This window comes from Mesoplodon bidens (assembly GCF_964165515.1).
Source record: "Mesoplodon bidens genome assembly, chromosome: 11".
In the NCBI taxonomy this organism is placed as follows: Eukaryota; Metazoa; Chordata; class Mammalia; order Artiodactyla; family Ziphiidae; genus Mesoplodon; species Mesoplodon bidens.
The window spans coordinates 6881066-6900068 of NC_138167.1; the positions used below are offsets into that span (position 1 = coordinate 6881066).

A 19003-nucleotide genomic window follows, 5' to 3' on the forward strand; every position below is an offset into this window, starting at 1 on the left:
TAAATTTCCCAGCACAATATCTAGCACATAGTAGAAGGCCTATACATGTTAGGTTCTTTCTGTACTCTAACCCCCTACCCAGATCCCTTCCAGGTTAAAGTGTCTCCGTTTTGGCTGTATTTGATTCATACCTCTGGTACAGCACTCACCTCACTGTATTATAGCTCACTGTCTCTGTCTGTCTTCCACACTGCTTTGAGCGATCCTTGAGGACAAGGGCCATGTCTTTTTCATGTTTGCTCTTAGTACAGTTCCTACAGTTGACTTTCAGTACATATTTGCACATTTGAATTGAACTCAATGACTAAAATGCAGATGTTCATGAGTCACAAGCTTACTGGCTTGTGACGTATATGGAGTGGTCAAGAGACATAACGAGGAAAAGCGTATCAGGAGTGTGTGTGTGTTTGGGAGAGACTTGGTGGTTTGGAGGGTAATGTATTTATATGCAGTGGAGGCACTTAGAGATTGAGACTAAGCATTGCAGGTTTTGTTACAAACCTCATCAGCTTCTTAAAAGCCATGAACGCCCTCAGGTGGCCTACATACCTCTCTGTGTACTCCAGCACCTTGTACATACCCGATATTATATATGTTATACTTGCTTATAATAAATTAGCATTGCAATGTATTGTAATTGTTTGCCCCCCTGACTATGGGCTCTTCGAGGTGGAGACTGTTGCCCCCAAGGACACAGAGTAGGGACTCACTAAATGATAGTGAATACGTGTTTGTTAAATGTATGATAATAACTCATAAGGGTTCCTTCTTCTGCCACCACCTTCCTTTCCTCTCCTTTTGGATCCCAGGGGACATCATGGGCACAGCCCTGAAGAACCTAGACAGTCTGGTACAGATGCCAAGGGGCTGTGGGGAGCAGAACATGATCTTGTTCGCTCCCATCATTTACGTCTTGCAGTACCTGGACAAGACAGGGATGCTGACTAAGGAAATCAAGTCTCAAGCAATGGATTTCCTGAGGCTAGGTGAGTTGGTTCACTCTTTCTTCTTGGACACCTTGTCTAGCGCCTATGATCGGTGGACTCAGGGAAGTTCAGCCCCTGAAGTGTCCCTCATCCTTGAAAGCCATGGGGGTGTTTTTTGAAGTTATCACTGTCATCTAAAACCACATCTGTCTTCCCAGGGTACCAGAGGGAGCTGATGTACAAACACAGCAACGGCTCCTACAGTGCCTTTGGGGAGCAGGATGAAAATGGAAACACATGGTAATGTTGCCCAGTTCCCCATGAGTTCTGTACCCCAGAGCATAATTCCTGAACCCTCTGGAATTATTCCTCTACCTCTCCCCTTAACCCCATTCCTTCTTGCTTTCTATCCTCTACCACTTTAATACTGTTTATTTCAACTTCATGTATGGTCAAGCCCCTCACTCTTCTCTCTGACCTTATACCTCCCAGTTCTTGCCCCCATGAATGCCAATTAATGCCTCCCTTTTCCAAGCTTCCTATGGCATTATGTTTCCTCAACTCCCCTTCTGGGACCATTCAACAGAATAAATTGTAGAACTATTGCACCCTCCCCTGGAAATCCACCCTTATGCCACATTTCCCTTTAACCCATACAGGTTGACTGCCTTTGTCACAAAATGCTTGGGCCAGGCTCAGAGATTCATCTTCATTGATGAGATGAACATCCAGGATGCTCTCAGGTGGATGGCGGGAAACCAGCTCTCCAATGGCTGCTATGCCAACGTGGGAGAGCTCTTTCACACAACTATGAAGGTGCGGACCTGCCCAGGGGCCCACAGCCCACTACTGTGTCTGGGAGGAACTTGTACCTCTGAGTGAGCAGAATCAAGAGAGCACCGGCCTGAGAGTCAGTTCTTCAGGTCTCAGGCCTGGCTCTGGGTGACCTTGGTCAATATTCTTAACCAGTCTGAGCATTCAGCTTCCACATCTGTAAAATGAGAATATGTACTAGAATATGGTTCTCAAAGTATGGTCCCCAGATCAGCAGCATCGGCACCACCTGAGAACTTGTTTGAAATGCAAATTCCAGGGACTTCCCTGGTGGTCCAAGTGTTTAAGACTTCGCCTTCCAGTGCAGCAGGTATGGGTTCTATCCCTGGTCAGGGATCTAAGATCCCACATGCCTTGCGGCTAAAAAAGCAAAACATAAAACAGAAGCAATATTGTAACAAATTCAATAAAGACTTTAAAAATCTTTTTTAAAAAATCAAAAAAATCTTAAAAAAAAAAAAAAACAAATTCCAGCTCTCACCCCAGACCTACTCTGAGGAACTCTGAGAGTAAGGGCAGCAGTTGTGTTTTCACAAGCCCTCTGGGTGACCCTGATACTTGCTAAAGTTTGAGAACCACTGGACTAGAAGATCTCTGAGCCTTTTACTATTTCCCTAAGTCTGAAGTAAAGCCATTTCCTCTGGTGGGGACTCCTAGACAGCCCAGTGTCTTTTGTAAGGGGTTTAATCTCTGGCAGGCACTAAGTACTCTATCTGATATTCATATTTAATGTTTACAACAAATCAACATGCTAAGCACTGGCATATCATTATTAATTCCATTTTACAGATGAAGAAACTAGGTGCAGGGGTTAAGTAAATTGCCTGAGGTGAATGCTAGTGGGCGGCCGGACTGTAATTTGAACCACAGCACTTGGATTCCAGGGGCACTGTTCTCGCCCATTCACTGCACTGCCTGACCTTTCCCAACACAGCAAGGTGTCAGGGTGCGGGCAGCTTGTTCAATTCAGAGCAGACCGAGTGAGAGGAAGACGTACCAACTTTCCTAGAGGAATCATTATTGCTATTCCAGGACCTAGATTAAAAATCTTGAGCGCTGGGACTTCCCTGGAGGTCCAGTGGTTAGGACTCTGCTCTTCCACTGCAGGGGGCATGGGTTCAATCCCTGGTCTGGGAACTAAGATCCTGCATGCCGTGTGTTGCAGCCGAAAAAAAAAATCAATTAAAAAAAAATCTTGAGCATTGAAAACCAAATCTCTATATGATTCATTAGTGTTCCTTATGCAGGATCTTCCCAGTGTCCCCCATATGGAGGAGTAGTACAAGCCAGGACGTGACTAGAACAAGATCTTAGAGGTTTCTCTTCCTCCTGTCTTACCAGAGCCAGCCAGTCTCTCAAGAAACCCATCATTTATGTTGTCAAGCTTGGTGGCTCGGTCCTTACCGGGAGCTCCAGAGTTAAACCCACTGGGTTCAAATCCCAGTCCTTCAGCTTATTAGTTGTGTATTTTTTAATATAAATTTATTTATTTTATTATTTTATTTTGTTGGCTGCTTTGGGTCTTTGTTGCTGCGCGCAGGCTTAATTGTGGCGAGCGGGGGCTACTCTTCGTTGTGGTGCGCAGGCTTCTCACTGCAGTGGCTTCTCTTGTTGCAGAGCACAGGCTCTAGGCGCGCGGGCTTCAGTAGCTGTGGCTCGCGGGCTCTAGAGTGCAGGCTCAGTAGTTGTGGTGCACGGGCTTAGTTGCTCTGCGACACGTGGGATCTTCCCGGACTAGGAATTGAACCCGTGTCCCCTGCATTGGCAGGCAGATTCTTAACCACTGTGCCACCAGGGAAGCCCACAGTTGTGTATTCTAGAACAAACTATTTAACCATGTTAAGTGTTTGTACTCTTATCTATAGAACAAAGATAGTAATTTAGATTACATATATATTTTTAAAATTTGCTCATATCCTTCTGTGAAAGGCATTAATCAAGGAAGGTGTTACTGGGCTTCCCTGGTGACTCAGTGGTTGAGAGTCCGCCTGCCGATGCAGGGGACACGGTTCGTGCCCCGGTCCGGGATGATCCCACATGCCGCGGAGCAGCTGGGCCCGCGAGCCATGGCCGCTGAGCCTGCGTGTCCGGAGCCTGTGCTCCGCAACGGGAGAGGCCACAGCAGTGAGAGGCCCGTGTACCGCAAAAAAAAAAAAAAAAAAAAAAGGAAGGTGTTACCTATTCTCCCCTGGAGAAGAAGCTGGGCTTTATGCCACTTGAGGGGAACGTCCATTTGGGGGAAGCTCAGATTCAGTAAAAAATCTGAGAATAAGAGATTTTCTCCTTATCCCCCCCGACCCCGTTTTTTTAAACCTGTTATCCTTCCTAACACCTTATCTTGGGTTTCCTAAATACCCACTCAGAGCTGAAGACCTCATGTTACTTCTTGCAGGTTACCGTATAAGGCTGTGCAGTTATTGAAGTCCAGCCAGTTCTCCACTCCACTGTGTGTCCTGGAGGCTTGGGGCTGCGGTCAGCCTGTGGAAAGGAGCACTTTTATTTATTTATTTATTTATTTATTTATTTGCCTGTGCCAGGTCTTAGTTACGGCACTCAGGATCTTTGTTGCCGCGTGCGGCATCTTTAGTTGAGGCATGAGGGATCCAGTTCCCTGATCAGGGATGGAACCCGGGCCCTCTGCGTTGGGAGCTCGGAGTCTTAACCACTGGACCACCAGGGAAGTCCCAGGAGCGCTTTTTAAAAAATAATAATAATAATTCATCCGTTCAGAGGGGACACCTTTTTGCAATGTGCATGCAATTCTTCGTGTGCTGGCTGCTGCCCTGACTTCCTGTCTCCATTTCCATCCAGGGTGGAGTTGATGACAAGGTCTCCTTGACTGCCTACATCACGGCTGCGTTGCTGGAGATGGGAAAGACCGTAGATGTGAGTTTCTCTAGCTCCTCCCCTTGACACTCTCCTGATCATGCCTGTTTCCTAGAGAAAGTCACCTATTTTTGTCCCTAGCCAGCCTTTTAAACTCAAAAGAGGATATGATGATTTCCTTATCACTGCCCCTTTTAAAAGGAATGCCTTATAAATTCAGTTCTTCATCTTCACTTTTTAGAACCCGATGGTGAGTCAGGGTCTGCAGTGTCTCAAGCCTTCCGTCTCCTCCACCACCAACCCCTACACACAGGCCCTACTAGCTTATACTTTCACTCTGGCTGGGGATATGGACATCAGAAACATTCTTCTTGAAAAGCTAGATCAACAGGCTATCATCTCAGGTATGTTGGCCATGTTAGGAATTTTTTGCTTTCTTGTTTTTATTTTATTTATTTATTTTTGGCCATGCTATGTGGCTTGCGGGATTGAACCTGGGCCCACCACAGTGAAAACGCTGAGTCCTAACCACTGGACCGCCAGGGAAATCCCAGGAGTTTTTTGAAATTGTGAAAATATGTGAAAAATTTCTCTAGTCTCCATAGTCCCACATATATTCAATTCTAGGATTCATTTCAGTAAAAGTTAAGTCATAAAATCATTGTTAACAGTTTTGCGGGAAAGCCCCTGAAAGTCCTCAAAGGCATGTTATATTTTTAACATGAAGAGAAAATAGATGGTAGAAGCAAGTCAGAAAACGTATTGGCGCTGGAGAACCACCCTTTTGTAGATATTTAACAATTCTTTGGTGTAAAATCATGGAGTTTGATGGGGTACGACTTGAACTTGGAGATTTCTCAAGGTCCTTTTCAAACTTTTGGATGTATTTAGAATAATATTTGATATTCTGGGAATTCCCTGGCGGTCCAGGGGTTAGGACTCGGCGCTTTCATTGCTGAGGGCAGAGGTTCAGTCTCCAGCCGGAGAACTAAGATCCCGCAAGTGACGTGGTATGGCCAAAAAAAAATTCGATATTCTAACAGATCTTGTAAATACAATATTAATGAATTTTATTTACCTAGCTGTTTATTTAAAATTATACTTCCAGGCAGAAACTTAATCTCAGCTCTCATTTATACGATTGTCGTTGTCAAGTTGTCCTCTCATATGGGCTCTGGGTAGTTTTTTGGCCTGTGTATAAGCAACTCTAGTCGTGGAATGGGGATCTCAGACAGTGGGTGGAGTGATATCTGCGCAGGTGTATATTAGTTTAATGTGATTAACTCTTCTCCATTACCTTGCATTGCAGGCTCACATGTTTTCTTTTGTTCTTCCACTTAGATTGCCTCCTGTGGGCTATGTATTTATTATCTCTAACCTTATATGTAGTTAGACTTCTAGCTTCCACTCTTCTCATTTCTACTTGCTGTTCTTTGTCTTCAAGTTACCTGCCATTGTGGCTGTCACAGAGTTGGGATTTGGTCTCATATTTTATTTGCTCTCCCTCATTAGCGTTTCTTCTATGGTTTCTCAGAGTTCTTATGCATGTTCTGCCATTTTTATTCTTCTTAAAATGTTAGACCTTTGATTAAGGAAAATAAATGCTGAAAATTAATAAAATTTTGTAAGCCAAAAAAAAAAAAAGACCCCAAACACATAAAATTCTTAAAAGAAGTTTCTACTTACATATCCCCATTAACATAAGAATTTATAAATTAACAAGGGAGGTTTTGATATCATTGCTGGAGGCATTTATTGATGCTCCCAGGTTTACCCTGGGGAATTATGTGTGGGTGTACACACGCACACACAGACACACATCCTTGCATATACATTGTGGCCAATAAATCAGAAGATCTGAGAAATCTTTTTTTCTAACTCACAATTAATTTTTGGTTGGTACTTTCTCTGATTTAAGGTGTAGCATTTACAAAGTGAATATGGGAAAGTCATTTCCTTCTAAGACTTTCCTAATTATGTGTTTTACTCCATAGGAACGTCCATTCACTGGAGCCACAAACCTACTCCATCATCGGATGCCAGCCCTTGGTCTGAGCCTGAGGCTGTAGATGTGGAACTTACAGCATATGTATTGTTGACCTGGCTTAGCAAAGCCGACTTGACTTCAAATGAGATAAACAAGGCCACTGGCATAGTGGCTTGGTTGACCAAGCAGCAAAATGCATATGGAGGGTTCTCTTCCACTCAGGTAAATAGCCTGCTCTCCTGCCACTTATCAGGTAGGATTAGATCCCATGTGGAGAGAGAGGAAAAACTATCGCCCTTGCCCTCTAGGTCCAGGGACTAATCATTTTATAGAAAGGGAGAAAATCATGCGAAAAATATATAGACGGGTTCATAAAATTAGGTCATTTGAGCACATAAATAGTACTATATGCATCTAAGTCTCTTTCTTTGTAGAGTATGAAACATCATGAGATCTATGTTCTACATGAAAAGAGGACATGTATAATTATGGCTAGATTTACATAGTCACAAATTAGAAAGCCAATTATGGGGTCTGTAAGCTTTTGCAAGATTTTACGGGTATACCTCCTATTTCAGGTATTGGAAAGCTGGTAAGATATAGTCTTTAAAAAGTTACAATCTAGAAAGAAAACTAGGAAAAGTTGTATATATTACATAGCAGGATCTGGTTACAGAACAAAGATACAAAAGGTACAAAATATTGAATTTCAAGAGGGAGAGAGACCTCATATCAGCTTGAGGGATAAGAAAAGTCTTCACAGGGGAATGGCATTTGAGGGAGATCTAAAGGGACATGTGAAAATTTTAGGCAACTATTGAAAGGAAGGGGGAATAGTCTGAGTAGAGACACCCATTTGCAAAAGCGTAGAATGGCTGTTGGGAAAACTGGTTTAGCTGAAGCGTAAAGGGACTTAGTTGAAAAGGTAGGGTAGCTTCATATTATGAAGGGCCTTGCATGTCAGACTCAGTTTCTGCCTAATTCTGAGGAGCCATTAATTTTTTTAAACTTTGATTCAGAAAGATTAATCTGTCCCTTGGACATGGGATGATTTAGAGGAGAGAGACACTGGATTTGAAGAGATCAGGAGACTATTTCATTTGTCTAGGTTAGGGGTAAAGAGAAATCGAATTGGTGGGGTGGCAGTAGGGAAAAGAGGAGGTAGAATTGTGTGATAAATTCAAATAATGTCATAAAAATCATCTTTGATGATCACAAAGAGAATAGCCATTAATTCATTTGTTCTGTAAATAGTATTAAATCCCTACTCTTTCCACGTCACTGATGATACAGAGGTAAACAAGAAAACACATTTTTTGTTCTCATAGTGATTATAGTATGACTTGTTGAAATTAGGGCCAGTTTCACTGAGGATGTAACGTGTAAAGTAGACCTGGAAGAATGAACAGATTTTAATAGATGGAGTGTCTGGTGTAGATGTTAAGAGATGATGTTAAGACCTTGCATATGGTAATGACTTAATTGGAATTTTAAAAAGTTATATGGTACTATGTTTCCTTATTTCAGGGAAATTCTTAGCCAAAGATCAGGAAGGATTTCCTCCTCCTTGCTGAGCCCTAAATAATTATATAATTTTAGAAAGCAGAGGATGGAATATTTAGAATTCTCAGTGACAGATATATGCCAGAGTTGCTTTTCAATAAAATCCTTGGCTATTACAAGAAGTCACATATCATCCACTTTGGTTTTTAGGTGATGGTGAGGTCCCATTCCTTGAATTGTCTCCACATGTCCAAGGAATAAAGCCTTCCTGGGCTCCAGGTCACAGAGCACAGACAAAAAGTTGTTTGTAGAGGGCCAAGCTGCACAGATATAACTTGTTCACAGCTTCCCCTGGGTTGATACCTGTCTTCCTATCTTTATATGACAGTGTGATGTCTAAATATGACTGTTCTTTTTAGTTTGGGATAGGGAGAAGTGGGGTTCCTTTATTCTGCAGTAGATATTTGACAAAGTTTTGAGCATACAGAAATTCTCATAACACAGAGTGAGATATGACAATTTTGCAGAATATCTCATTCTTTTTTTCTTTCCTCCAGTTGTAATTTATATAAATCATGTTTTCAGAAAGGAAAGGCTCACACTTTTTACGTGATGCCATGCTCTTTTAAAAACAGTTTATCTGTCTTTTTCCCAGATGAAGAAAAGATTGTCACATGTCATAATAGCTAAGAAGCTTTGTCCTTCAAGGAGGGGTTTTCCAAGGATCCCCTGATACCCTGTGCCACAGAAGATCATTATGCAATTAAATAACTTTGAAGAGCATGCAATTTTTAGGGTTATCAAGTGACTGCTGTTTCTTCCCCAAATAAGGAAATTGTAAAATATATATTGAGCAGTGATCCACTCACTTCTTTATTTTTTTAGTTTTTTTAGTTTTACCAATTAAAACAAATTGGAGTATAGTTGCTTTACAATGTTGCATTAGTTTCTGCTGTACAGCAAAGTGAATCAGTTATACGTATAGATATGTATACTCTTTTTTGGATTTCCTTCGATCCACTTACTTCTAACAATAGCCCATTCTGAAGCTAGGTTTCATTGCTGAATATAAATATATGAAATTAGCCTAATGACCCATGAATGTTCAAGAATGACTTGATGGTGATTTTCTATGCAGGTAAGATATTATGATTTCTATGTCAGCTTCCCCAGCATTGGTGAATGTGGTTCTTAGATACTTAGAGGAGGTATCATCCAAGCTAGCGAACAACAATCAGGTGTGTAGGTTACAGGGTTGTTGGAGGTTAGTTCCAATGGCCCACAAAACAGTAAGCATATGCCTGATGCCTGACTGTTTTCCTCAGGATACTGTAGTTGCTCTCCAAGCTCTTGCCAAGTACGCCACTATTGTCTATGCGCCGTCTGAGGAAGTCAACCTGGCTATAAAATCTGCTCAGAATTTCCAGCACACTTTCAACGTTCAAGCTGCCAACCGGTTGGTGCTTCAGCAGAAGACTCTGCCCGATTTCCCCGGGGTGTACACCTTGGAGACTTCAGGCAAGGGCTGTGTCTATGTGCAGGTAAGCAGGGCTCCAGGAGGACTAGTGTGCGTTGGGAAGGAGAGTCTGAGGACATCTCTGCCTGTAGTAGAACTTTCTCTCATCTACCTTATTTGCAAGGAAAGTCGTTCGAACCGTACCCTCTTTTTATTTTTTATTTCTTTTTTATTGGAGTAAAGTTGCTTTACAATGTTGTGTTACTTTCTGCTGTACAGCAAAGTGAATCAGCCACATGTACACATCTATCCCCTCTTCCTTGGATTTCCTTCCCATTTAGGTCATCACAGAGCACTGAGTAGTGTTTCCTGTGCTGTACATACAGTCAGTTCTCATTAGTTATCTATCAAACAGAACAAGCTTTAAAGTCCTTCCCAACTCTGATCTGGTTATCTGTTTCCTCCAACTAGGTGGTGCTGAGATATAATATTCCCCTTCCTCAAAGTGTGGATGCCTTTAGTCTTAGTGTGGACATAACAAAAGCTCAGTGTGAGCCAAGTATTTCACCTCGATCCTTGGCTCTGACCATCCGTACCAGGTGAGGACAGCGGAGGTGCGGTGGGGGGCACCTAGACCGTGGAAGCTGAGCTGGAGAGAGTGAGAGAGAGAGAGAGAGAGAGTGCGTGTGTGTGTGTGTGTGGCAGATGCACAGTGTGCCGAGAGGGAAGATAATGGACTCACACAGGTTTTCTTCTTTCTGCCCTCAGTTATGTGGGGAGTCGCAGCTCTTCCAATATGGTTATTTTGGAAGTAAAGATGCTTTCTGGGTTCAGTCCAGTGGAAGGCACCAATCAGTTAGTAAGTTGCTTCTGTTTTCTATCTCTGAAGGGGGCTTATTATTATAGCTTTTAATTATCATTAAAAAGCTGGTGAAATGGGCATCATGGTTTATACATACAACTCATGATTTTATTATCTAAATGGGCTACAAAGGTGCACCGGATATATGATGTGGAACCTGTTATAGTCTTGGTTCCTTTTTCTTACCTTTTCCACAGTATATATTGTTTCTGCAACCATGGCAGAGTTTTGGAAGATTACTCTAGGGGATAGGGAAGGCTCTGGCTCTCAGTCTCCTTTTTTTTCTCCTTTCTTGTTCAGCTTCTCCAGCAACCACTGGTGAAGAAGGTTGAATCTGGACCTGACACAGTCAACATCTACTTGGAAAAGGTAGGGATCAGGAACCGAACCAAAGAGCTTGATCACTTAGGTGTCTTTTCAGCTTCCCTTCTAATGTACATGTCCTACTGTCACATACACGAGGACGAGGAACCTGGGAGACGGAGTTCACAGCCACAAGATGAACTCCACTGGCGTACTGTAAAATACCCCTTTGCATCTCCAGGACAGCACTATCTAACAGATACAGAATGGGAGCCATCTGTGTTATTTAAAAATTTCTAGTAGCCACATTTAAAAAATTAAAGAGAAACAGATAAAATTAATTTAATTATATATTTTATTCAATTTTATATACCCAAAATGTTTTTTTATTTCACCATGGAATTAATATACAACAGTGTGAATGAGGTCTCTACATTTTTTTTTTTTTCTTACTACATCTTTGAAATCCAGTACGTGTTTTACACTGAGAGCACATCTCACTTCTGACTGGCTACATTTCAAGTGCTTAATACCCACATGCAACATGACAGCTCTGGAGAATAACAGAGTGGTTAGTAGCTGAGGCTCTGATGCCAGAGTGCTTGGATTAAAATCCTGTTTCTGACATTGGCTGCAATTGTTGAATGATTGTTTCCTCATCTGTAGAATGAGGGTGGGTAGTGGTAAAAATAGTTACCTATCTCATAGAGTGGTTGAAAGAATTAAGTGATTCAAGACATGAAAAAATATTTGGAATTGTACCTGGTATGGAGTAAACCCTCAATAAACATTAGCAATTATTATTATTATTTTATAATGTAATGTTAATGTAATTAATTTTCATTAGACATTGTATGTAACTTTTCATTTCAACCAAATAAGGAGTTCTCAAGGACTAGCAGTATTCTAAAAACTGTTACGATGCTTATTTCATCATACTCTATTTAGCACAAGGAAGAAAGGTGGCATTATTATATAACTGACAGACAAGACTATCTCCAATTAAAATTTACTGTTGTTAGTAATGTTTTCTGCTCCCACACCAACTAATTCATCTAACTGTGGTTTATCTGCCAGGGGGTGGTTCTTTAGGGTAAGTCCTGTATAGTTTCTTTTGAGACAACTCTGGCTAGTGTATCGGGAAAAACCCTGAAATCATGGTATTGTAGTTGTTTAAACATTTTGCAAAGTTTATGATGCTTTCATACACACCTTCTTTGAGTCTCACATGGCACCCCTCCTTCTATGTAAGGAGGCTGAGGCTGAATTGATAGAGTGAGTGTGCTTGTCAAGTCATCCTGTTTGTCAGTGTTCAAGCTGGGAGTAGCACCTGGGGATTCTAATTTCCATGACACCATTCCTGAGACTGCAATGGCAGGCCCGTCAGTGTATCCAGCCAGCTTTGTCAGCTTCTAATCTGAGACATCAAGTCTAATGGTCTAAAAGCCAATCGTCATGATTATATCTGTGACTATTTCCTTTTCCTATGTATCTTCTCCCCTTTTCTCTTTTTTTTTTTTTTTTGCTGCGGTACGCGGGCCTCTCACTGTTGTAGCCTCTCCCATCGCGGAGCACGGGCTCCGGACGCGCAGGCTCAGTGGCCATGGCTCACGGGCCCAGCTGCTCCGTGGCATGTGGGATCCTCCCGGACCGGGGCACGAACCCGTGTCCCCTGCATCGGCAGGTGGACTCTCAACCACTGCGCCACCAGGGAAGCCCCTCCCCTTTTCTCTTGATCAGCGTCACCAGAGGACAATCTGATTCACATTTAACAAGTTATTCTTGGTTTTATTCCTCTTCTCTGTTGTTTTTTGTTATTTGTTTGCTTGGTTTGGGGGGTCTGTTTCATTAATTTCTTCATTATTTCTTTTCTTTATTTTGGGCTGAAGGGAAGGGGAAAGGACATTTTTTGTTATTCTTTGTCTAACTTCTTAAGTTGAATGCCGATTTGTTTATTTTTAGTCTTTCTTGTTTTCTGATGAATATGAACTATAAATTTCCCTCTAAGTATACTCTGTCTTTGTCCCACAATTTTTGACAAGCATTGTTTTTATTACCATTTAGTTCTATATCTTAATTTTTGGGGAAATTCATGGGATATTTAAAGCCATCTTTTTGTTACTAATTTCTAATTTTATTGCATTATGGTCTGAGATCATGATAGTGAGCCTCTGAAATGCATAGAAGTTTCTTTTGTGACCTAATATATGATCTTTTTTGGAAATATTCATTGTGTGCTCCAAAAGAATGTCCATTCCCTTTCTTTTGGGTATGGATTTGATCTAGATCTAAAAGTCCAAGACGATTATTTCTGTTGTTCATGTCTTTGTTATCTCTGCTTATTTTTCTGCTCAATCTATCAGTTTTGGAAAAGGGCTTGTTAGAATTTCTAATTACAATTATTGATTTGTCCTTTACCCATTTATCTATACAATTCTGTCAGTTGTTTCTTGATATATTTTTCAACTATATAATTAGGTATGTATATGTTATAAACATATCTTTTTCAGTTTTCCTTTTATTAGTATACACTGTGCTTCTTTTACACTAATTATATGTGTGTGTGTGTGTGTATATATATATATATATATATATATTTCTCTACTTTAGATTTCTACGTACACATGCACTTTTTTTTTTTTTTTTTTTGCCTTAGATTCTATTTGGTCAGATAGTAAGGCTGCTATCCCAGCTTTCTTTTGGTTTATATTAGTCATTTACTTTAAATCTTTATGGTAACTAAATGTTCAACGAGAACAGTGGTTCTGAAGACTTTTTTCCAGGACCCCTCTCTACTTGTAAATGACCTCAAAGAGCTTGTGGTGATGTGGGTTACATCTATTGACATTTAACTTATTAGAAATTAAAACTGAGAAAAATATTAAAATATTTATTGTCATTTAAAAACAACAAAAATAAACTCACTACATTTTAATATAACATTTTATGAAAAATGTATTTCCCAAAACAAACAAAATAAGAATAGCAGATTGTTTTATGTTTTTGCTTTAATATTTAGCTTAATCAAAGAGAGTGAAATTCTCCCATCTGCTTCTGCATTCAATCTGTTGCAATATCACACATCAGGTAGCCCCCTTACACTAGTATAGTGAAAGAGAATGAGAGTGAAAAAGGCAAATAATGTCTTAGTATTATTCCAGAAAGAATTCTGATCTCACAGGCTGCCAGATACAGTCTTAAGGATCCCTGAGAGTTCCTGGACCATGCTTTTAGAAGCACTATATCTAAAGAAATCTCTTTGGAAATATCTTCCAATTAGGTGTTTCTAACTTCCTATCTAAATTTACAACATAGGGACTTCCCTGGCAGTCCAGTGGTTAGGACTCCACTGCTCCACTGCAGGGGTCACAGGTTTGATCCCTGGTTGGGAAACTAAGATCCTGCAAGCCACGCTGTGCAGCAAAAATAAAAAAGTAAATAAATACATAAATTTACAACATAAATCTTATTTTCTTTTTATATTAGATTAATTTATGCAATTGTTTTGAACTCTCCATTTATTCACTTATTCAACAAATACTTATTGAGCCACCAATATATGCCAGATACTCTTCGACGTGATAGAGATGCAGCAGTAAAAACAGTAGACATGACCCCTGCCTTCATGTGTTTGATATTCTAATGGAGAGACAAGCAATATGCAAATTTTAAAAGTACACATATATGTGCACACACACACACACACACACATATTCAGGAATAATTTTAGTAGTAATCAGTACTATGCAGGAGTGTGGTGGGGGTAGGCCAGGATGTGATTGTTTTAAAGTAATGTGGTCAGGGGACTTCCCTGACGGCCCAGTGGTTAAGACTCTGCCTTCCAATGCAGGGGGTGCGGGTTCCATCCCTGGTCGGGGGAGCTAAGATCCAACATGCCATGGCCAAAAAACCAAAACAGAAATAAACCCAGAAGCAATATTGTAACAAATTCAATAAAGACTTTAAAACTGGTCCATGTCAAAAAAATCTTAAAAACATAAATAGATAAAGTAAGGTGGTCAGGAAAGGCCTCTCTGAGGAGACGTCATTTGATCAGAGACCTGAATGAAGAGAGAAAGGCGATCGGGAACATACAGGTGTTGGAGTGAAGTGGAAGCCTCCATTCCTTTGGCCACTTCACTTAATTTAGTGGAGGAGCCACGGGTTAGAGTAGACCAGGAACAGACCCATTTTACAGAAGGACCAGGAAGCGGTAAGATGCTAAGAAGAAAAAGCCAGGAAGACAGCAGGAGGCAATATTAGGAGGAGTGGCATAGAGCGGAGGTAGAAGGGCTTCAGGAAATCTGTGTGAAGACAGCAAGAGTCTTTTAACCTCCACCTGACAGAGATGGTATTTTCACTTTTGTTTTAATGTGATGTTTGTCTGTCTTCCCCACAGCTTATTAAGGAGACTCAGACCTATACCTTCACCATCAGCCAAAGCCTGTTGGTCACCAACCTCAAACCAGCAACCATCAAAGTCTATGACTACTACCTACCAGGTGATGGCCAAGATTTATCTGCATCTTGCAACATACTTCTACTTCATTCTTCATGATATCTTTCTTAATTTTACAGATACTCCTTTCCAAGCCAAGTGCACATAATTATATTATCTGATCTCCTAAAGCATTTTAATTCAATTATATGCCACTTAAAAAAGTCTTCTGCACTAGACATATTTTATACAACGTGGTCCATAGACTGAAAGAATGATGTTCTCTAAAGACTAACTATTCTTAATATTTTTGCTGCAATGACTAATTTACTACAAGTGTGCAAATATTAGTCACTGGAAACTTGCTGTAATTCTGAATGTGCTCATAACCTGTAGAAATCTTTTGAAGAGGGTTAAAGCAGTAACTTTTATGTAGTATTTTCTCTCTGAATGTATTAGGCCTACAATATAATAATATATGTCATTTAATTTTACAGATGAACAGGCAACAATTCAATATTCTGATCCCTGTGAATGAGGTAAGCCCAGAAGAAAGAAGGCTGGGCTTTTGGGTTAGGGTGGCAGTATTCAGAAGTTAAGGAGACGTTCTTCTGAGTTAAGGGTATTATCTTTGGGAAGCTTATTTTTGATAAAGTGGACTTTCCTTTTTAGTCCTGAACTCTTTTATTAAAAAAAACTGAGGTATAGTTGTTGTACAATATGTCCTAAACTCTTGAAGAGAGAATAATCATCTCCATAGTTCACATCAGAAAAAGTTAATAGTGGCATTTGTGTGAGGGGTTCTATGTGATTTTTAAAAACAGTATTTTCTTTTTCTGGCTGAAAATTTTCCTAATTATTACATTATATATCTTTTTATATAAAAATACTAAGACAAAAGTAAAGATTACCTGATTCTACTTCCCTGAGATAATACTCTAATAATCCCATCGTGTGTTTTGTGAGATTTTTTTTTTTTCTAGTCAGGAAAAAACTCCTCTATAATTGTGAAGACTTTCTGTGTATCATAATGTCTTCTGTCTTTGTTTTTTCCCTCCAGGGTAGAAGATGGAAAGAGACTAAATGAATTCTCCACGACATTACTGGACAGCATTCTTCAGTCTCTTAAAGCAGAACCCGTTCGATCAAACAATTTGGTTTCCCTTGTTAAAAAACAAAATGCAGGACTTCCCTGGCAGTCCAGTGGTTAAGACTCCACGCTTCCACTGCAGGGGGTTTGTGTTCAATCCCTGGTCATGGAAATAAGATCCCACATGCTACGTGGTATGGCCAAAAAATTAAAAAAAAAAAAAAGCAACCAAATAAAATTGAAGATTGAATGGCCTCTATTAGGTGATTTATGAATTGAGCAGCATTTCGTCTAGCAACCAGAAGGGTGCTCCAAGGGGTTGTACAAAATTGAAGATTTTTATATAAAGAAGGGTAGGGCAAAGGAGCTATTAGCAAAAGAAAAGAAAGAATTTTTTTTAGCCCACGACATCTTTTTTGGGGGACTGAGGGGGAGGGAATGGCAAGGGTTTTACGGCATAGATTGCCTCTTCTTCCTCTGGGGGATGGAGAAGGCCCACGTGGCAGATGACCTTGTTGGTGCTGACTGGAAAACTCCAGACTAGTTGATTAGGATTACATTCCTGGGGAAGGTGGAAATGGCAGTTAGGTCAGGTATTAAATCTAGGTTTGGTATCAGGGGCTTTAGCACAAGTGACACCATTTTGGGCCTGTGGTTTTTCTCTTTAACACTCTGATTGACTAGTGAGTGGGTAACAGATGGGTAGGCCTGAACCTCAGCTACTTTCTACGACTTCACAGATGCACAGGTGCCGGAATAAAGGGCTGGGGAGGATGGGCTAGGAATCATCACACAAAGGAGGAATTATATGGGAAAGCTCCTTGGGGTAGGGTCATTGGTTTAACCATTCTGTTGAGCCATTTAGGAGACTCTCCAGAGAGGAGATGGTGGTAGAGGGTGTTCCAGGGAAGATAAAAATGTCTTCCTGGAGGTTAAATCTAAGGGAAGATGTAATTTAGGTCTTTGGGAATAGACTAAAAAGATTTTTTTCTTTTCTTTGAAAAGAAAATCTGTGTGCTCGACTCTGTGCATATTTCTGTGGTTACCAAAGGTTCTGTTTAAAGATATGGTTATTCTTTAACAAAAACTCACGACTTGGCTTCTTCCTTAAACCTTTTGACCCAGGCTTCGCAAAGAATCGAGTCAAGTATTCAGAGAGAGGTCCAAAGAGAATCCTAATTAAGGGGCTGTGTTCAGCCAGTCTGTCACTGCAGGGCAAGCAGTGATTGATAACAAGAAAAGTGGCTGGCCACAATTCCCTATCATCTCTACTTTTCTCCGGCCTGATCCCCCCAGCCTTTTCCCACTTGGGATACCTATCATGGTGTAAACTCTTCCTTGGGGCAATGTTTTTATTTTGGAAACAAGTTTGGAGGCAATGGGGTGGGGGTTGGGGAGCAAATAGTGATATTTAAACAGAGACGATTCTCTAGGTAATTACACCCTTTTACCTTGGATGTCCACACACTGATCTTGCTCCTCTTAGATCAGAAACTCTGACCAAAAGAGTCAGGGAAAAGTAACTCCATGATGTAGATATTTCCCTAAACCCAAGGCCACACTTGCATAAACTATTTGTTCCTTACCTCCTCCACCCTAGACTTTGCCCTGCTCCTCTTAGGAGTTCCCAAAGTGAGAGAAGATGGGGAACATACCCAAAGGAGGTCATCCCTAAGCCTGCCTTACCCTTCGGTATGATGGGAAGAGAACAGAGAACTCTAGAGAAAAGAGAGCAGTCATGAATGCTCCTCCCACACAGTGAAAGCCCCACCCCTCTGTACTTTTGGGTCTGTAGCTCCTGCCAAAACTTCCCATTTTTTTTGCAATGGAAGGAGGTGGTGGTCCTCAAGATTTAAGAAGTTATATCTGGCCAAAAAAACATATCAGATGATTACAAAAACTATTCTTGTGTCTTTGGGGTTGAAAGAATATCTTATGATTTAATATTATCAACTACACTGAAAAAAAGAATGTTCATGAGAAAATTTACATTCTTCAACTTACTGAAATATAAACGTTTGTGCATATTTGAGAAGCAAGGTGATTTTAAGGTTTAAGTAGTGTTTAGCATTAAAGTGACAGTGTTCTAATATTTATAGTTAAGTATTCAATACAGGCATTTATTATATGCCAGGTACTTTGCCAGGCCTGGGAATACAGAGATAAATAAAGTAAGGTTTCTGGGACTTCCCTGGTGGCACAGTGGTTAAGAATCTGCCTGCCAATGCAGGGGACATGGGTTCGAGCCCTGGTCCCGGAAGATCCCACGTGCCGTGGAGCAGCTAAACCTGCGAGCCACAACTACTGAGCCCGTGTGCCACAACTACTGAAGCCCGCGCGCCTAGAGCCCGTGCTCCGCAACAAGAGAAGCCACCGCAATGAGAAGCCCGCGCACCACAACGAAGAGTAGTCCCCACTCGCCTCAACTAGAGAAAGCCCGTGCGCAACAACGAAGACCCAATGCAGCCAAAAATAAATAAATAAAATAAATAAATTTATTTTTTTAAAAAAGTAAGGTTTCTATCTTCAAGGAGCTCACAGACTATTGGAGTGAGAAAAAAAAAACAAATCAACAGTCATGATATAGTGAGACAAAAAAATAATGATAGAAAAATGTACATAAAGCTATGGAAGTACCTAGGAGAGGCACCTTCCCAGACTGAGGCGGCGGGGTGATCAGAAAAGGCTTCTCCATGTTGGTCCCTGAGCTGGATGAGTGGCAACCAGAAAACAAGGGAGCAAGTTTGGGCAGAGTGAGCTATGTGCGAAAGGCCAAGC

At 40.8% G+C, this 19003-nt stretch overlaps 1 protein-coding gene across 1 annotated transcript in view; it reads left to right on the forward strand.

Moving 5' to 3' along the window:
• Positions 1-16459, forward strand: part of A2ML1 (alpha-2-macroglobulin like 1) — a gene marked incomplete at its 5' end in the record, with an annotated part of 42741 nt that extends 26282 nt beyond the window's left edge. The window contains 13 exons of the mRNA XM_081248165.1: positions 810-986; positions 1145-1226; positions 1586-1742; positions 4572-4646; positions 4828-4990; positions 6581-6795; positions 9402-9617; positions 10004-10131; positions 10301-10391; positions 10695-10763; positions 15097-15199; positions 15633-15674; positions 16196-16459. Of these exons, the coding sequence (XP_081104291.1) occupies positions 810-986; positions 1145-1226; positions 1586-1742; positions 4572-4646; positions 4828-4990; positions 6581-6795; positions 9402-9617; positions 10004-10131; positions 10301-10391; positions 10695-10763; positions 15097-15199; positions 15633-15673 (1517 nt within the window). The 3' untranslated portion in view covers position 15674; positions 16196-16459. The remainder of the gene's footprint in view (positions 1-809; positions 987-1144; positions 1227-1585; positions 1743-4571; positions 4647-4827; positions 4991-6580; positions 6796-9401; positions 9618-10003; positions 10132-10300; positions 10392-10694; positions 10764-15096; positions 15200-15632; positions 15675-16195) is intronic.
• Positions 16460-19003: the final 2544 nt, after the last annotated feature.